The sequence below is a fragment of the Salmo salar genome, chromosome 16 (assembly GCF_965601325.2).
Source record: "Salmo salar chromosome 16, fSalSal1, whole genome shotgun sequence".
NCBI lineage: Eukaryota > Metazoa > Chordata > Actinopteri > Salmoniformes > Salmonidae > Salmo > Salmo salar.
The window spans coordinates 85,715,001-85,732,500 of NC_138306.1; the positions used below are offsets into that span (position 1 = coordinate 85,715,001).

The 17,500-nt window shown below is 43.2% G+C and overlaps 1 protein-coding gene across 7 annotated transcripts in view; it reads left to right on the forward strand.

The window, feature by feature from the left end:
- The window catches only part of dmd (dystrophin), a 424,484-nt gene that overhangs the window by 198,326 nt on the left and 208,658 nt on the right, over window positions 1-17,500 (forward strand). For all 7 annotated transcript variants that reach the window (XM_082963114.1, XM_082963111.1, XM_082963108.1 and 4 more), the window contains 4 exons: window positions 5,732-5,913; window positions 6,773-6,896; window positions 7,398-7,485; window positions 11,372-11,619. In XM_082963114.1, the coding sequence (XP_082819240.1) occupies window positions 5,732-5,913; window positions 6,773-6,896; window positions 7,398-7,485; window positions 11,372-11,619 (642 nt within the window). The remainder of the gene's footprint in view (window positions 1-5,731; window positions 5,914-6,772; window positions 6,897-7,397; window positions 7,486-11,371; window positions 11,620-17,500) is intronic.

Consider the following 17,500-nt stretch of genomic DNA (forward strand, 5'->3'; position numbering starts at 1 on the left):
CATTATAATCATATTATTTGACCCTAGTTGTAGTGTTGTGTCTTCATGAGCCCAGTGTTAATCAACCACCTCTAGCATCCATCAGCTGTCAGCCAGCTGCTATCTCACATCTCACGGTCGCCATGGCAGCACGACACTCCAATATCACTGTTTGACCAATCTATTAGCCTGTCTGTCATACATCTATTTTGTCCCTGACCATAATGTGTGAGGGCATATTCATATTCAACAAACCAGTTCAAATACTATCTGTCAGTCACATCCGTTTCATCTGTCTCTCTTTCTCTCCATCTCAACCACTTTCTCTGTCTCTCTCTGTGTTTGTATTTCTCTCTTTCTCTCTCTCTCTCTCTCTCTCTCTCTTTTTCTCTCTCTAACGATCTATTTTCCCCTTTCTGTCTCTCTCTCTCCAGCTATCTATTTCTCCCTTTCTGTCTCTCTCCAGCTATCTATTTCTCCCTTTCTCTCAATTCAATTCAAGGGGCTTTATTGGCATGGGAAACATATGTTAACATTGCCAAAGCAAGTGGAGTAGATAATATACAAAAGTGAAATAAACAATACAAATAAACAGTAAACATTACACTCACAGAAGTTCCAAAAGACTAAAGACATTACAAATGTCATATTATGTCTATATACAGTGTTGTAATGATGTGCAAATGGTTAAAGTACAAAAGGGAAAATAAATAAACATAAATATGGGTTGTATTTACAATGGTGTTTGTTCTTCACTGGTTGACCTTTTCTTGTGGCAACAGGTCACACATCTTGCTGATGTGATGTCACACTGTGGTATTTTACCCAGTAGATATGGGAGTTTATCAAAATTGGGTTTGTTTTCTAATTCTTTGTGGATCTGTGTAATCTGAGGGAAATATGTGTCTCTAATATGGTCATACATTTGGCAGGAGGTTAGGAAGTGCAGCTCAGTTTCCACCTCATTTTGTGGGCAGTGTGCACATAGCCTGTATTCTCTTGAGAGCCAGGTCTGCCTACGGCGGCCTTTCTCAATAGCAAGGCTATGCTCACTGAGTCTGTACATAGTCAAAGCTTTCCTTAAGTTTGGGTCAGTCACAGTGGTCAGGTATTCTGCCACTATGTACTCTCTGTTTAGGGCCAAATAGCATTCTAGTTTGCTCTGTTTTTTTGTTAATTCTTTCCGATGTGTCAAGTAATTATCTTTTTGTTTTCTCATGATTTGGTTGGGTCTAATTGTGTTGCTGTCTGTCTCTCTCTCCAACTATCTATTTCCCCCTTTCTGTCTCTCTCTTCAGCCCATTATAATCATATGTCTCTCTCTTCAGCCCATTATAATCATATGTCTCTCTCTCTCCAGGCCCATTATAATCATATGTCTCTCTCTCCAGGCCCATTATAATCATATGTCTCTCTCTCTTCAGCCCATTATAATCATATGTCTCTCTCTCCAGGCCCATTATAATCATATTATTTGACCCTAGTTGTAGTGTGGTGTCTTCATGAGCCCAGTGTTAATCAACCACCTCTAGCATCCATCAGCTGTCAGCCAGCTGCTATCTCACATCTCACGGTCGCCATGGCAGCACGACACTCCAATATCACTGTTTGACCAATGTGTGAGGGCATATTCATATTCAACAAACCAGACCTGAGTTCAAATACTATTTAAAATAATTTCAAATATGTTATCTGTGCTTGACTGGGCTTGTCTGGCCTTCTGGATCATTAGAATAGTCCCAAACTGGCAAACTTCGCCCATCCGGGACCCATCCAGGCTATAGCAAACACTCAGCGTTCATGAGAGATATATCAAATAGTATTTGAACCCAGGTCTGCCACACACTTTGGTCATGTACAATGGAATTAAAAATGCACTCCATGATCTTAAGCACAACAAATTCTAAACACATAGTTTCAATTGGATTTGTAACATAGCATACGAATTGCAAAAAAAAATATTTTTGCAGGGATGGATGACGTAATACACAATTTGATGACGTAGTACACAATTTGATGACGTAGACAATTTGATGACGTAGTACACAATTTGATGACGTAGTATACAATTTGATGACATAATACACATAATACACAATTTGATGACGTGGTTCACAATTTGACTGGCTGAAATTATAAAGAAAGTGCATCTTTATGCATCTTTATGTACTTGGACAAACACATAAGCAAGCACACGTACAACATGAAAATGTCTATTTCATCACACAGAGGATGTTAAGAGTTATCTGTGTTATCAGAGATAAAGCACTGTTTGGACTCCACACCTCACTGATCAGGGCTTCAGTTTAGTTTCCTAACAACTAAATAGCTCACACTTTATTTCTCTTATTGACCCTACCACACATCCACGAGAGAGTAACAGTTGTAAAATGTGAAAGAACAAATGTATCTAAGTGAAGCTCTTCTTTCTTTCATTTCAATACAGTGTGAAAGGCTCCTCACGTCCAGAGCATTACCTGGACTGAAATAGGTTCTGGTTTCATTTTCAGTGCCGGTACTGTTTATATTTAGGTGCAGGAGCTCCACAATACTTTTGAGCTAATATTCTATAAGAGGAGCAGTAGAACATTTTAGGTGCCGGTAGTCAGCTCTGACCAACTCCTTCCCAAGTCAACCACTGATTACATCACTTTAGGCTTTTAGCTCAGAAAAGAACAACATCAAGTTTATTGAAATAGTTTGTTTACCCCATAAACCTGTGACTATTTTACGTGAAAACGTATATGTTTTTCATAGAGTTACGGAACAGGCAGGGAACAGTCACTAGCATTGTTGAGGAACAGTCACTCTAACATTCATCTAGTTAGGGAACAGTCACTCTAACATTGTTAGTGAACAGTCACTCTAACATTGTTAGTGAACAGTCACTCTACATTGTTAGTGAACAGTCACTCTAACATTGTTAGTGAACAGTCACTAACATTGCTAGGGAACAGTCACTCTAACATTGTTAGTGAACAGTCACTCTAACATTGCTAGGGAACAGTCACTCTAACATTGTTAGTGAACAGTCACTCTAACATTCATCTAGTTAGTCAACAGTCACTCTAACATTGTTAGGTAACAGTCACTCTAACATTGTTATTGAACAGTCACTCTAACATTGTTAGTGAACAGTCACTCTAACATTGCTAGGGAACAGTCACTCTAACATTGTTAGTGAACAGTCACTCTAACATTGTTAGGGAACAGTCACTCTAACATTGCTAGGGAACAGTCACTCTAACATTGCTAGGGAACAGTCACTCTAACATTGCTAGGGAACAGTCACTCTAACATTGCTAGGGAACAGTCACTCTAACATTGCTAAGGAACAATCACTCTAACATTGCTAGGGAACAATCACTCTAACATTGTTAGTGAACAGTCACTCTAACATTGCTAGGGAACAGTCACTCTAACATTGCTAGGGAACAGTCACTCTAACATTGCTAGGGAACAGTCACTCTAACATTGCTAAGGAACAATCACTCTAACATTGCTAGGGAACAATCACTCTAACATTGTTAGTGAACAGTCACTCTAACATTGTTAGGGAACAGTCACTCTAACATTGTTAGGGAACAGTCACTCTAACATTGCTAGGGAACAGTCACTCTACATTGCTAGGGAACAGTCACTCTAACATTGTTAGGGAACAGTCACTCTAACATTGTTAGTGAACAGTCACTCTAACATTCATCTAGTTAGGGAACAGTCACTCTAACATTGCTAGGAAACAGTCACTCTAACATTGTTAGGAAACAGTCACTCTAACATTGTTAGGGAACAGTCACTCTAACATTGCTAGGGAACAGTCACTCTAACATTGTTAGGGAACAGTCACTCTAACATTGCTAGGGAACAGTCACTCTAACATTGCTAGGGAACAGTCACTCTAACATTGTTAGGGAACAGTCACTCTAACATTGCTAGGGAACAGTCACTCTAACATTGTTAGGGAACAGTCACTCTAACATTGCTAGGGAACAGTCACTCTAACATTGCTAGGGAACAGTCACTCTAACATTGTTAGTGAACAGTCACTCTAATATTGTTAGTGAACAATCACTCTAACATTGTTAGTGAACAGTCACTCTAATATTGTTAGTGAACAATCACTCTAACATTGTTAGTGAACAGTCACTCTAACATTGCTAGGGAACAGTCACTCTAACATTGCTAGGGAACAATCACTCTAACATTGTTAGTGAACAGTCACTCTAACATTGTTAGTGAACAGTCACTCTAACATTCATCTAGTTAGGGAACAGTCACTCTAACATTGCTAGGAAACAGTCACTCTAACATTGCTAGGTAACAGTCACTCTAACATTGCTAGGGAAAGTCACTCTAACATTAATCTAGTTAGGGAACAGTCACTCTAACATTGTTAGTGAACAGTCACTCTAACATTCATCTAGTTAGGGAACAGTCACTCTAACATTGCTAGGAAACAGTCACTCTAACATTGTTAGGAAACAGTCACTCTAACATTGTTAGGGAACAGTCACTCTAACATTGCTAGGGAACAGTCACTCTAACATTGTTAGGGAACAGTCACTCTAACATTGCTAGGGAACAGTCACTCTAACATTGCTAGGGAACAGTCACTCTAACATTGTTAGTGAACAGTCACTCTAATATTGTTAGTGAACAATCACTCTAACATTGTTAGTGAACAGTCACTCTAACATTGCTAGGGAACAGTCACTCTAACATTGCTAGGGAACAGTCACTCTAACATTGCTAGGGAACAGTCACTCTAACATTGCTAGGGAACAGTCACTCTAACATTGCTAGGGAACAATCACTCTAACATTGTTAGTGAACAGTCACTCTAACATTGCTAGTGAAAGTCACTCTAACATTCATCTAGTTAGGGAACAGTCACTCTAACATTGTTAGTGAACAGTCACTCTAACATTGTTAGTAAACAGTCACTCTAACATTCATCTAGTTAGGGAACAGTCACTCTAACATTGCTAGGAAACAGTCACTCTAACATTGCTAGGTAACAGTCACTCTAACATTGCTAGGGAAAGTCACTCTAACATTAATCTAGTTAGGGAACAGTCACTAACATTGTTAGTGAACAGTCACTCTAACATTGTTAGTGAACAGTCACTCTAACATTCATCTAGTTAGGGAACAGTCACTCTAACATTGCTAGGAAACAGTCACTCTAACATTGTTAGGAAACAGTCACTCTAACATTGTTAGGGAACAGTCACTCTAACATTGCTAGGGAACAGTCACTCTAACATTGTTACGGAACAGTCACTCTAACATTGCTAGGGAACAGTCACTCTAACATTGTTAGTGAACAGTCACTCTAATATTGTTAGTGAACAATCACTCTAACATTGTTAGTGAACAGTCACTCTAACATTGTTAGTGAACAGTCACTCTAACATTGCTAGGGAACAGTCACTCTAACATTGCTAGGGAACAGTCACTCTAACATTGCTAGTGAACAGTCACTCTAACATTGCTAGGGAACAGTCACTCTGACATTCACTGTCGATCACACGGACGAGAGAAGGTCTCCCAGGCATATTGCTGAACACAAACAATTCTTCACTTTCTTACTTTTAGGATAGAAACAAATCCCTTGGATCTCTGGTGTGTGTTTGTGTCCTGACGTGTCTGTCTGTGTGTGTGAGCTGACACTGATGTTGTGTGTGTTTGTGCCTTGACACTGTGTGTGTGTACCTGCTCTTTGACACGTGTGTGTGTGTCTGTGTTTTAGATCTCTCTGGCTGTAACCACGGTGCAGACCGCGCAGACGAAGCTGACACACTCGGTGACGGCGAGCGTATCCAAGGTGACGACGCGTGAGAAGGTGGTGGTGAAGAATACTAAAGCAGCGCTGCCCTCTCCACCGCCCCAGAAGAAGAGACAGATTGTTGTCGAATCAGAGCTCAGGAAAAGGTGAGGTGGCAGGCTCCTCCAATCACTTTTCTGCAGAATCACCAGGGGGTGTGGCCAAACTGGGGGGTGTAGACGTATTATAGTCTTGGTGACTTTGAGCGATAGCAGGAATTTGATCGTGACTTTGAGCGATAGCAGGAATTTGATCGTGACTTTGAGCGATAGCAGGAATTTGATCGTGACTGAGCGATAGCAGGAATTTGATCGTGACTGAGTGATAGCAGGAATTCGATCGTTGCACATCCTGATTTTATCCTGAGTCTAGTGTGTAGTGTGCCATGCGGGAAATATTCATTATCTGCAACGATTGAATTCCGGGCCTAAAGACAATATTCCAGTTGTCAGCCAGTCTCTGGAGACGTACCAAATGAAACACTATTCACTACATAGTGCAGTAGTTTTGACCAGAGTGCCCCTCTCCCTCTGTACTCAAGCTAGTCTCTCTCTCTTGTCCCTGGCCGGCCTGAGACAGGCTGACTAACAGGTAGGTTTGGATTATGTCTCTAGTCTGAGTCAACCACTATTGAATAGTTCAGTTTCTCAGTTGGTGCTGTGTAACTTAGCGAGAACAGATGAATGCCTTAGATGTTTGGGATGTGATGTGTAGACAGTGTTTGGTACAGTTGTTATAACTGGTCATGTGTGGTCGTGTAGAGCACTGTGAATTAGACAAGAGTGTGTGTCTTCAGGTTTACTAGGAGAATCTTACAGCCATAAAAAAAATGGATCACAGAGGAAGACATAGAGGAAGAGGTATATATGCAGGTGTAGTTGGTGAACAGGTTGTCCTAACGTTGTCCTACACCTTGGGAGTGTTATACCAGCGCAGGGATTGACTTTTTGTTCTGTGTGTGTTCAGGTTTGACATGGACTTCACTGAGCTGCACAGTTTCATCACGCGCTCCAAGGCCATCCTACAGAGCCCAGAGTTCTCCATGTCCAGGAAGGAGGGCAGCGTACAGGAGCTCCACGATAAAGTCCTGGTGAGGTCATAGGTCATGCAGCCTTACCCATAATGCACCTCACAATGCAGTGTTACCCAAAATGCACCATACCTCATTACTCAGCCACTACCCCTACACTGTCAGCCAGTCACTATGGCCATGATGTATCACTTTTTCCCTCCCTCTTTGTTTCCCTCTGTTTCTCTATGTCTCCCTCTCTCTCTCTCTCTCTCTCTCTCTCTCTCTCTCTCTCTCTCTCTCTCTCTCTCTCTCTCTCTCGCTCTCGCTCTCGCTCTCTCTCTGCTCTCTCTCTCTCTCTCTCTCTCTCTCTCTCTCTCTCTCTCTCTCGTCTCTCTCCTCTCTCTCTCTCTCTCTCTCTCTCTCTCTCTCTCTCTCTCTGTCTCTCTCTCTCTCTCTCTCTCTCTCTCTCTCTCTCTGTCTCCCTCTCTCTCTCTCTCTCTCTCTCTCTGTCTCTCTCTCTCTCTCTCTGTCTCTCTCTCTCTCTCTCTCTCTCTCTCTCTCTCGCTCTCTCTCTCTCAGGCGATAGAGAGGGAGAGGCCAGAGAAGTTACGGAAGCTTCAGGAAGCAACTCGTTCGGCGCAGGCTTTGCTCGATCAGCTGGCGAGCGGTAAATGAAACACACCCACGCCACACACGCACACTGCCACACAGACACCCACCCACCGCCGGCTGTCCCCATGGCAACTCTCCTCTACCTGTCGTCTGTCCCCTCGTCGTTGTTTCCATAGCAACCGTTGTCTCTGCCCTTGTTATGAGACTCCATGGGCGAGGATCCCTGCGTCTCATGTCACCTCCTCTGCTTTCCTCTGTCCTTGTATCATTGTTAACAAGTCATAAAGGATAAACATTGTCTTCCTCCCAAATGGCACTCTATTCCACGTGTAGTGCACTACTTTTGACCAGAGCCCATAGGAGACCTGGTCAAATGTAGTGCACTTCATAGGGAATAGGGTGCCATTTGGGACGCAGTCACTGCATAGCGACCGAGCCTACTGTCTCACCCTGCCTCCGAGTCAGAGGTTCTGAATAGAAGAACACTTGAACCCAACTGGAACACCAAAGGCATCAATGCACTGCTGTGGACAGGGTTTTCACTTTCTCTTGTTGTTGCACTGAAACACTGAAGGTATGGATTTGTATAGAATATTTCAATTCAATCCTGTGTAATGGTGGCGTTTACCTGACAACAGCGTGGTTTAATATGGGCTGTTGTCTTGTAAAGAGGGGCCGCTTATACAAGGATTGATTTCATATGATTGTCTGTGAAAGCTTTGTAGTACTGGGTACTTCAGTCTTCTCTCTGTTGATTACACTGTTATTACCAATGAATGAACAGACCGTTCAGGTTTATTTAGCTCAGATTGTTGACTCCCTAGGGCCCTAGTTATTATGAAGCAGGGGCTTGATAGATAGAGAGACCTTCAGAAAGTATTCACACCCCTTGACTTTTTCCACATTTTGTTGTGTTACAGCCTGAATTTAAAAGTGATTAGATTTAGATTTTGTGTCACTGGTCTACACACAATACCCCATAATGTCAAAGTGTAATTAGGTTTTTAGAAATGTTTACAAATTAATTCAAATGAAAAGCTGTGTATTCAACCCCTTTGTTATGGCAAGCCTAAATAAGTTCTGGAGTAAACATTTGCTTAACAAATCACATAATAAGTTGCATGGACTCTGTGTGCAACAATAGTTTTTAACATGATTTTTGAATGACTTCCTCATCTCTGTACCACACACATACAAGGTCCCTCAGTTGACCAGTGAATTTCAAACACAAATTCAACCACAAAGACCAGGTAGGTTTTCCAATGCCTCGCAAAGAAGGGCACCTATTGGTGGATGAAAAATAAAACAGCAGACATTGAATATCACTTTGAGCATGTTGAAGTTATTGATTACACTTTGCATGGTGTATTGATACACCCAGTCACTACAAAGATACAGGCATCCATCCTAACTCAGTTGCCGGAGATGAAGGAAACCGCTCAGGGATTTCACCATGAGGCCAATGGTGACTTTAAAACAGTTACAGAGTTTAATTGCTGTGATAGGAGAAAACTGAGGATGGATCAACAACATTGTAGTTACTCCACAATACTAACCTAAATGACAGAGAAGGAAGCCTGTACAGAATAAAAATATTCAAAAATATGCCTCCTGTTTGCAATAAACCACTAAAGTAAAACCGCAACAACAAAAAAAACACATCCCTGAGTACCTCTCTTCATATTTTCAAGCATGGTGGTGGCTGCATCATGTTATGGGTATGCTTGTCATCGGCAAGGACCAGGGAGTTTTTTAGGATAAAAAAAACTGAATGGAGCGAAGCACAGGCAAAATCCTAGAGGAAAACCTGGTTCAGTCTTCTTTCCAAAGAACAGAAATAGGACAGCACTCCGGTAAATAAACTTGAATTGACATATTTTTATTGCAGCACGAACGTTTGGGGTACGAGCCCTTCTTCAGTGTGCAAAGCAATAGCAATCAATGCCACAACAACAAGATCACATAGGTGGGCATAATTCTAAATTCACAGTCAGTATTGGCCCAATCAAGAGATCCCAGCAGAGGAAGCTGTGGGGGAAACATGATAATCAAATAAAGAAAGACACACAATACAATTACATTATGATGTCATTACCTAAATGTATGGACTATTTATAACCTACTACAAAAAACCTACTACAAAAAATGAGAAAAATAACATTCCTCATTAAGGCCTGCTGGAACAAGAGTGGCCATGCGTTACCAGTATGTCTCTCTTTGGAGAAATCATTGATCCCCATCTCCTCCCATCGAACAATTCAATGCCCATATAATAGACGGTACTTAGTTCATAATTATGGCTGTTGAAATGCCTGGCAACAGGTGATTTTTTTTTAATAGAGCACTTATGCTCACATATCCTTGTCGTAAGTTCACGTTTGGTCTTACCCACATAACACAAGTGACCGGAACACTTAAGGAGATATACAACATATATCATGTTATGTGTTATTCTACCTGGAACCTTCCTCTGGGCATAGCGTAACAGTGGACAGTTGTGACAAGGAAACTGCCGTCAGGAAACTGATAGACATAAAATATTGTTTCCTAGACAAAGTCTGACCTTACTAAACAATCCTGGAAATTTGAGGGTCTCTTACAGCAAAACCTCGGGGGGATTCAAAGGCTTTACCAAAGCTGGGGTCAGTGTGTAATATGTGCCAATGTCTATTAACCACTACCTGGATCGACCTTGAAGTGGGACGGTAGGTGGACACCAAAGTTGCAGAGGGAGGAGAGGGATTTCTTTTGACGTTGCAGAATGCATTTCCACGCACTTTGTCTTACTCAATAATTCTTCTTTATAACCTCTTGTTTTGAATCGTTCACATAAATCTTTGGCATGTACATCCAATGATGAATCAGAGTCACACATGCGCCTAATGAGAAGGAGTTGGCTGTATAGTCAGCTGTTTTTAATGAATGTGATAACTGCTGAGATGACTGCTGTTTCTATCTGTTTCTCAGTAGGCCATTACCATCTTGCCTAACCAAAACATCCAAAAAGGAAACATGTTCTTTATTGGACACAAACAGAAATGTAATGGACGGCATCCTCCATGCCATCAAATATATCTCATAAACACTGTGACAAACTTAGAATAGGGATACGATAACTTGATGTTGTGACATTTCGTACCCGAAATGTTTGTGAGGTAAAAAAATATGTCAATGTAAGTTTAGTTACCGGAGTGCTGTACTATTTCTGTTCATTGGATTATATACGAGGATTCAACACCTGATTTAAGTTTATATAAGATGGAGTCGAGCACGTTGTTTATCTTTTCATCAACTGTTTGTGAACGTAGCTCCTCTAACAATGATGTATGAAGATGTTGACAGACTTACTGAAGCCCGAGTTAGGGTCTGATTCCAGCAAGATACTGTTCCCATTGGAAACCCAGGGAGATTCAGTGGAATTGTATTCTGGACGGTTGGAGCAGCTCCATAAGACAGAAACAAGGTCTCTCCTACATGGTACAGTGTTATCCCAGTATTGGCGCAATAAGCGCATCACGCGGGGCCTAAGGATTAACAAGGAACCTATTCTGGGACGATAAGAAGTGGTCCGTTTTGTAAGAAGTGGTGAGATAATGAGATATTTTTGTATTACATGTTTAAGAAATTTGCAGACATTTCTAAAAACATGTTTTCACTTTGTCATTATGGGGTATTGTGATGTCATTATGGGGTATTGTGATGTCATTATGGGGTATTGTGATGTCATTATGGGGTATTGTGTTGACGGGTGAGGGAAAAAAATCTATTTAATCCATTTTGAATTCAGGCTGTAACACAACAAAATGTCGAATAAGTCAAGGGGTATGAATACTTTCTGAAGGCACTGCAGATAGATAGACGGACGGACAGACAGACTGACGGACAGGTGGATAGATGATTCATTGACTGTAACATCTGTCCTGTTGTGTCTGTCCCTCCAGAGGGTGGTAGTAGGAGGGCTGATGACATCCAGAAAGCAGCAGAGGAGCTCAACACTCGCTGGGATGGGTTCTGTGCCCTGCTGGCTGAGAGGCTGGAGTGGCTGGCCTACCAGAGCAAGATCCTGGCCTTCTATAACCTCTGGCAGCAACTGGAGCAAGCTGTGGTCAACTCTGAGAACTGGCTGAAGGTCCAGCAGCCACCGTCCTCAGAGCCTGAACCTCTGAAGCATCAACTGGAGCGCTGCAGGGTGAGGAGTGGGGGGGGAAGTGTAGTGTCTGTGGAGGGAGGGAGGGCAGAATTAGGCCGATACCCGCTAATTATCAAAATCCAGAAAAGAGACATTAAATTCTACAACTCGCTAAAAGGAAGCGATTCCCAAACCTTCCATAACAAAGCCATCACCTACAGAGAGATGAACCTGGAGAAGACTCCGCTACCAACCGTGTCATGAGAAAACCAAAAAGATAATTACTTGACACATTGGAAAGAATTATCAAAAAAACTGAGCAAACTAGAATGCTATTTGGCCCTAAACAGAGAGTACACAGTGGCAGAATACCTGACCACTGTGACTGACCCAAACTTAAGGAAAGCTTTGACTATGTACAGACTCAGTGAGCATAGCCTTGCTATTGAGAAAGGCCACCGTGGGGCCTCCCGGGTGGCGCAGTGGTCTAAGGCAATACATCGCAGTGCTAGCTGTGCCAGCAGAGATTCTGGGTTTGAGCCCAGGCTCAGTCGCAGCCGGCCGCAACCGGGAGGTCCATGGGGCGACGCACAATTGGCCCAGCGTCATCCGGGTTAGGGAGGGTTTGGCCGGCAAGGATATCCTTGTCTCATTGCGCACTAGCGACTCCTGTGGCGGCCCGGGTGCAGTGCACGCTGACCAGATCGCCAGGTTTACGGTGTTTCCTCCGACACATTGGTGCGGCTGGCTTCCGGGTTGAATGCGTTGTGTCAAGAAGTAGTGCAGCTTGGTTGGGTTGTGTTTCAGAGGACGCACGGCTCTCAACCTTCGCCTCTCCCGAGTCCGTACGGGAGTTGCAGGGATGAGACAAGACTGTAACTACCAATTGGATTCAACGAAATTGGGGAGAAAAAAGTTAAATTAAAAAATATTACAAAAGAGAAAGGCCGCAGTAGCAGACCTGGCTCTCAAGAGAATACAGGCTATGTGCACACTGCCCACAAAATGAGGTGGAAACTGAGCTGCACTTCCTAACCTCCTGCCCAATGTATGACCATATTAGAGACCCATATTTCCCTCAGATTACACAAATCCACAAAGAATTAGAAAACAAACTTGATTTTGATAAACTCCCATATCTACTGGGTGAAATACCACAGTGTGACATCACAGCAGCAAGATGTGTGACCTGTTGCCACAAGAAAAGGTCAACCAGTGAAGAACAAACACCATTGTAAATACAACCCATATTTATGTTTATTTATTTTCCCTTTTGTACTTTAACCATTTGCACATCATTACAACACTGTATATAGACATAATATGACATTTGTAATGTCTATTCTTTTGGAACTTCTATGTGAGTGTAATGTTTACTGTTTATTTTTATTGTTTATTTCACTTTTGTATATCATCTACCTCACTTGCTTTGGCAATGTTAACATATGTTTCCCATGCCAATAAAGCCCTTGAATTGAATTGAGAGAGAGAGAGAGAGAGAGAGAGAGAGAGAGAGAGAGAGAGAGAGAGTGTGTGAGGGGACAGTGTGTGTGTGGGAGAGAACGAGCGAGTGTGAGAGGGGCCAGTGTGTGTGTGAGAGAGAGAGGGCTGTGTGTGTGTGTGTGTGTGTGTGTGTGTGTGTGTGTGTGTGTGTGTGTGTGTGTGTGTGTGTGTGTGTGTGTGTGTGTGTGTGTGTGTGTGTGTGTGTGTGTGTGTGTGGTGTGTGAGAGAGAGAGAGGGCAGTGTGTGTGTGTGTGTGTGTGTGTGTGTGTGTGTGTGTGTGTGTGTGTGTGTGTGTGTGTGTGTGTGTGTGTGTGTGTGTGTGAGAGAGAGAGGGCAGTGTGTGTGTGTGTGTGTGTGTGTGTGTGTGTGTGTGTGTGTGTGTGTGTGTGTGAGAGAGAGAGAGAGAGAGAGAGCAGTGTGTGTGTGTATTTTCTGTGTCTGCATGTCTGAACTGGTCTCTTTCCATCATGTCTGCATACAGTACATGTCTACAGTTAACCATGTAAGTCTGTCTATACGTCTGTATGTCTGTCAAGTGCAGGGTTTATTTTCAACTCAAATATAGCCCACCTGATTCATCTGTGTACACACACACACAAAAACCTGCATTCCTAGTAGCTTTCCCAGTGGAGAGATGACCACCTCTTGTGTAGTGTGTTAGGTGGTCCTGTCTCCTGATATATAGCTGTTTAGTTAGGTGAGTCACTGCTCATAGTTGGTCCTGTCCTGTCTCCTGTTGTATAGCTGTTTAGTTAGGTGAGTCACTGCTCATAGTTGGTCCTGTCTCCTGTTGTATAGCTGTTTAGTTAGGTGAGTCACTGCTCATAGTTGGTCCTGTCCTGTCTCCTGTTGTATAGCTGTTTAGTTAGGTGAGTCACTGCTCATAGTTGGTCCTGTCCTGTCTCCTGTTGTATAGCTGTTTAGTTAGGTGAGTCACTGCTCATAGTTGGTCCTGTCTCCTGATATATAGCTGTTTAGTTAGGTGAGTCACTGCTCATAGTTGGTCCTGTCCTGTCTCCTGTTGTATAGCTGTTTAGTTAGGTGAGTCACTGCTCATAGTTGGTCCTGTCTCCTGTTGTATAGCTGTTTAGTTAGGTGAGTCACTGCTCATAGTTGGTCCTGTCTCCTGATATATAGCTGTTTAGTTAGGTGAGTCACTGCTCATAGTTGGTCCTGTCCTGTCTCCTGTTGTATAGCTGTTTAGTTAGGTGAGTCACTGCTCATAGTTGGTCCTGTCTCCTGTTGTATAGCTGTTTAGTTAGGTGAGTCACTGCTCATAGTTGGTCCTGTCCTGTCTCCTGTTGTATAGCTGTTTAGTTAGGTGAGTCACTGCTCATAGTTGGTCCTGTCCTGTCTCCTGTTGTATAGCTGTTTAGTTAGGTGAGTCACTGCTCATAGTTGGTCCTGTCTCCTGTTGTATAGCTGTTTAGTTAGGTGAGTCACTGCTCATAGTTGGTCCTGTCCTGTCTCCTGGTGTATAGCTGTTTAGTTAGGTGAGTCACTGCTCATAGTTGGTCCTGTCATGTCTCCTGGTGTATAGCTGTTTAGTTAGGTGAGTCACTGCTCATAGTTGGTCAAGAGACCAATGGCACCCGATTCCCCCATAGAGCTCTGGTCAGAAGTAGTGCACTACATAGGGAATGGGGTTCCATTTGGGACGCAGGCAGCTCTGCTAGCTTTGCATCACACACCAGTGTTTTCCCTAGATGCATTTAGCAGCGGCCACTAATGTAGACGTATAGATGTATGTCCCAGGAAGAGCACTCCCTCCACAGGAAGACCCCATCCCTCCCCTCCATAGGAAGACCCCAGGAAGACCCCATCCCTCCCCTGCATAGGAAGACCCCAGGAAGACCCCATCCCTCCCCTCCATAGGAAGACCCCACCCCTCCCCTCCATAGGAAGACCCCAGGAAGACCCCACCCCTCCCCTCCATAGGAAGACCCCACCCCTCCCCTCCATAGGAAGACCCCAGGAAGACCCCATCCCTCCCCTGCATAGGAAGACCCCAGGAAGACCCCATCCCTCCCCTCCATAGGAAGACCCCAGGAAGACCCCACCCCTCCCCTCCATAGGAAGACCCCACCCCTCCCCTCCATAGGAAGACCCCAGGAAGACCCCACCCTCCCCTCCATAGGAAGACCCCAGGAAGACCCCACCCCTCCCCTCCATAGGAAGACCCCACCCCTCCCCTCCATAGGAAGACCCCCGCCACCACACACACTAACTCTTCCACCGCTGCTGAAACAAATCGTAGGGGAAACACTTCATACAGTGTCATTCAGTATTCATACAACAATATTCTCTGTTCTGCATTCACCACAGAGAAAACGCATTGCAACTGGGAAGGTTTGCCATAAATATTTAATTGTAATAAAATCTAAATTGTACTATTTTGTAATGAATGGCTCAAAACAACAGCAAAACAGCACAAAGCTGTAATGAGATGGTAATGTGTTGTGTAGACTGGTAGATTAGACTTGGATACTAAGACCCCCTCTGGTAGATTAGACTTGGATACTAAGACCCCCTCTGGTAGATTAGACTTGGATACTAAGACCCCCTCTGGTAGATTAGACTTGGATACTAAGACCCCCTCTGGTAGATTAGACTTGGATACTAAGACCCCCTCTGGTAGATTAGACTTGGATACTAAGACCCCCTCTGGTAGATTAGACTTGGATACTAAGACCCCTCTGGTAGATTAGACTTGGATACTAAGACCCCTCTGGTAGATTAGACTTGGATACTAAGACCCCCTCTGGTAGATTAGACTTGGATACTAAGACCCCCTCTGGTAGATTAGACTTGGATACTAAGACCCCCTCTGGTAGATTAGACTTGGATACTAAGACCCCCTCTGGTAGATTAGACTTGGATACTAAGACCCCCTCTGGTAGATTAGACTTGGATACTAAGACCCCCTCTGGTAGATTAGACTTGGATACTAAGACCCCCTCTGGTAGATTAGACTTGGATACTAAGACCCCCTCTGGTAGATTAGACTTGGATACTAAGACCCCCTCTGGTAGATTAGACTTGGATACTAAAACCCCTCTGGTAGATTAGACTTGGATACTAAGACCCCCTCTGGTAGATTAGACTTGGATACTAAGGCCCCCTCTGGTAGATTAGACTTGGATACTAAGACCCCCTCTGGTAGATTAGACTTGGATACTAAGACCCCCTCTGGTAGATTAGACTTGGATACTAAAACCCCTCTGGTAGATTAGACTTGGATACTAAGACCCCCTCTGGTAGATTAGACTTGGATACTAAGGCCCCCTCTGGTAGATTAGACTTGGATACTAAGACCCCCTCTGGTAGATTAGACTTGGATACTAAGACCCCCTCTGGTAGATTAGACTTGGATACTAAGACCCCCTCTGGTAGATTAGACTTGGATACTAAGACCCCCTCTGGTAGATTAGACTTGGATACTAAGACCCCTCTGGTAGATTAGACTTGGATACTAAGACCCCCTCTGGTAGATTAGACTTGGATACTAAGACCCCTCTGGTAGATTAGACTTGGATACTAAGACCCCCTCTGGTAGATTAGACTTGGATACTAAGACCCCTCTGGTAGATTAGACTTGGATACTAAGACCCCCTCTGGTAGATTAGACTTGGATACTAAGACCCCCTCTGGTAGATTAGACTTGGATACTAAGACCCCCTCTGCTAGATTAGACTTGGATACTAAGGCCCCCTCTGGTAGATTAGACTTGGATACTAAGACCCCTCTGGTAGATTAGACTTGGATACTAAGAACCCTCTGGTAGATTAGACTTGGATACTAAGACCCCTCTGGTAGATTAGACTTGGATACTAAGACCCCTCTGGTATATTAGACTTGGATACTAAAACCTAATCTGATTATTTATATATACAGTTGAAGTTGGAAGTTCACATACACCTTAGCCAAATACATTTAAACTCAGTTTTCACAATTCCTGACATTTCATTCTAGTAACAATTCCCTGTTTTAGGTCAGTTAGGATCACCACTTTATTTTAAGAATGTGAAATATAAGAATAATAGTAGAGAGAATGATTTATTTCTGCTTTTATTTCTTTCATCACATTCCCAGTGGGTCAGAAGTTTACATACACACAATTAGTATTTGGTAGCATTGCCTTTAAATTGTTTAACTTGGATCAAACGTTTCTGGTCTCTTTTCTCTTCCTGCCTTCATATCATCCTGTCTTCCTGTCTTCATCTCTTCCTGTCTTTCTCTCTTCCTGTTTTACTGTCTTCCTGTCTTACTGTCTTCATCTCTTCCTGTCTTCCTCTCTTCTCTCTTCCTGTCTTTTTTCTCTTGCTTTCTGCTGATCTGTCTCTGTCTCACTCTCTCTTTTTTCTCCCTTTCACTCCCCCTCACCCCTTCTTCCCTCCTCATCGTCTCCTCCCCCTCCACTTCCTCCCCCCTCTCCCAC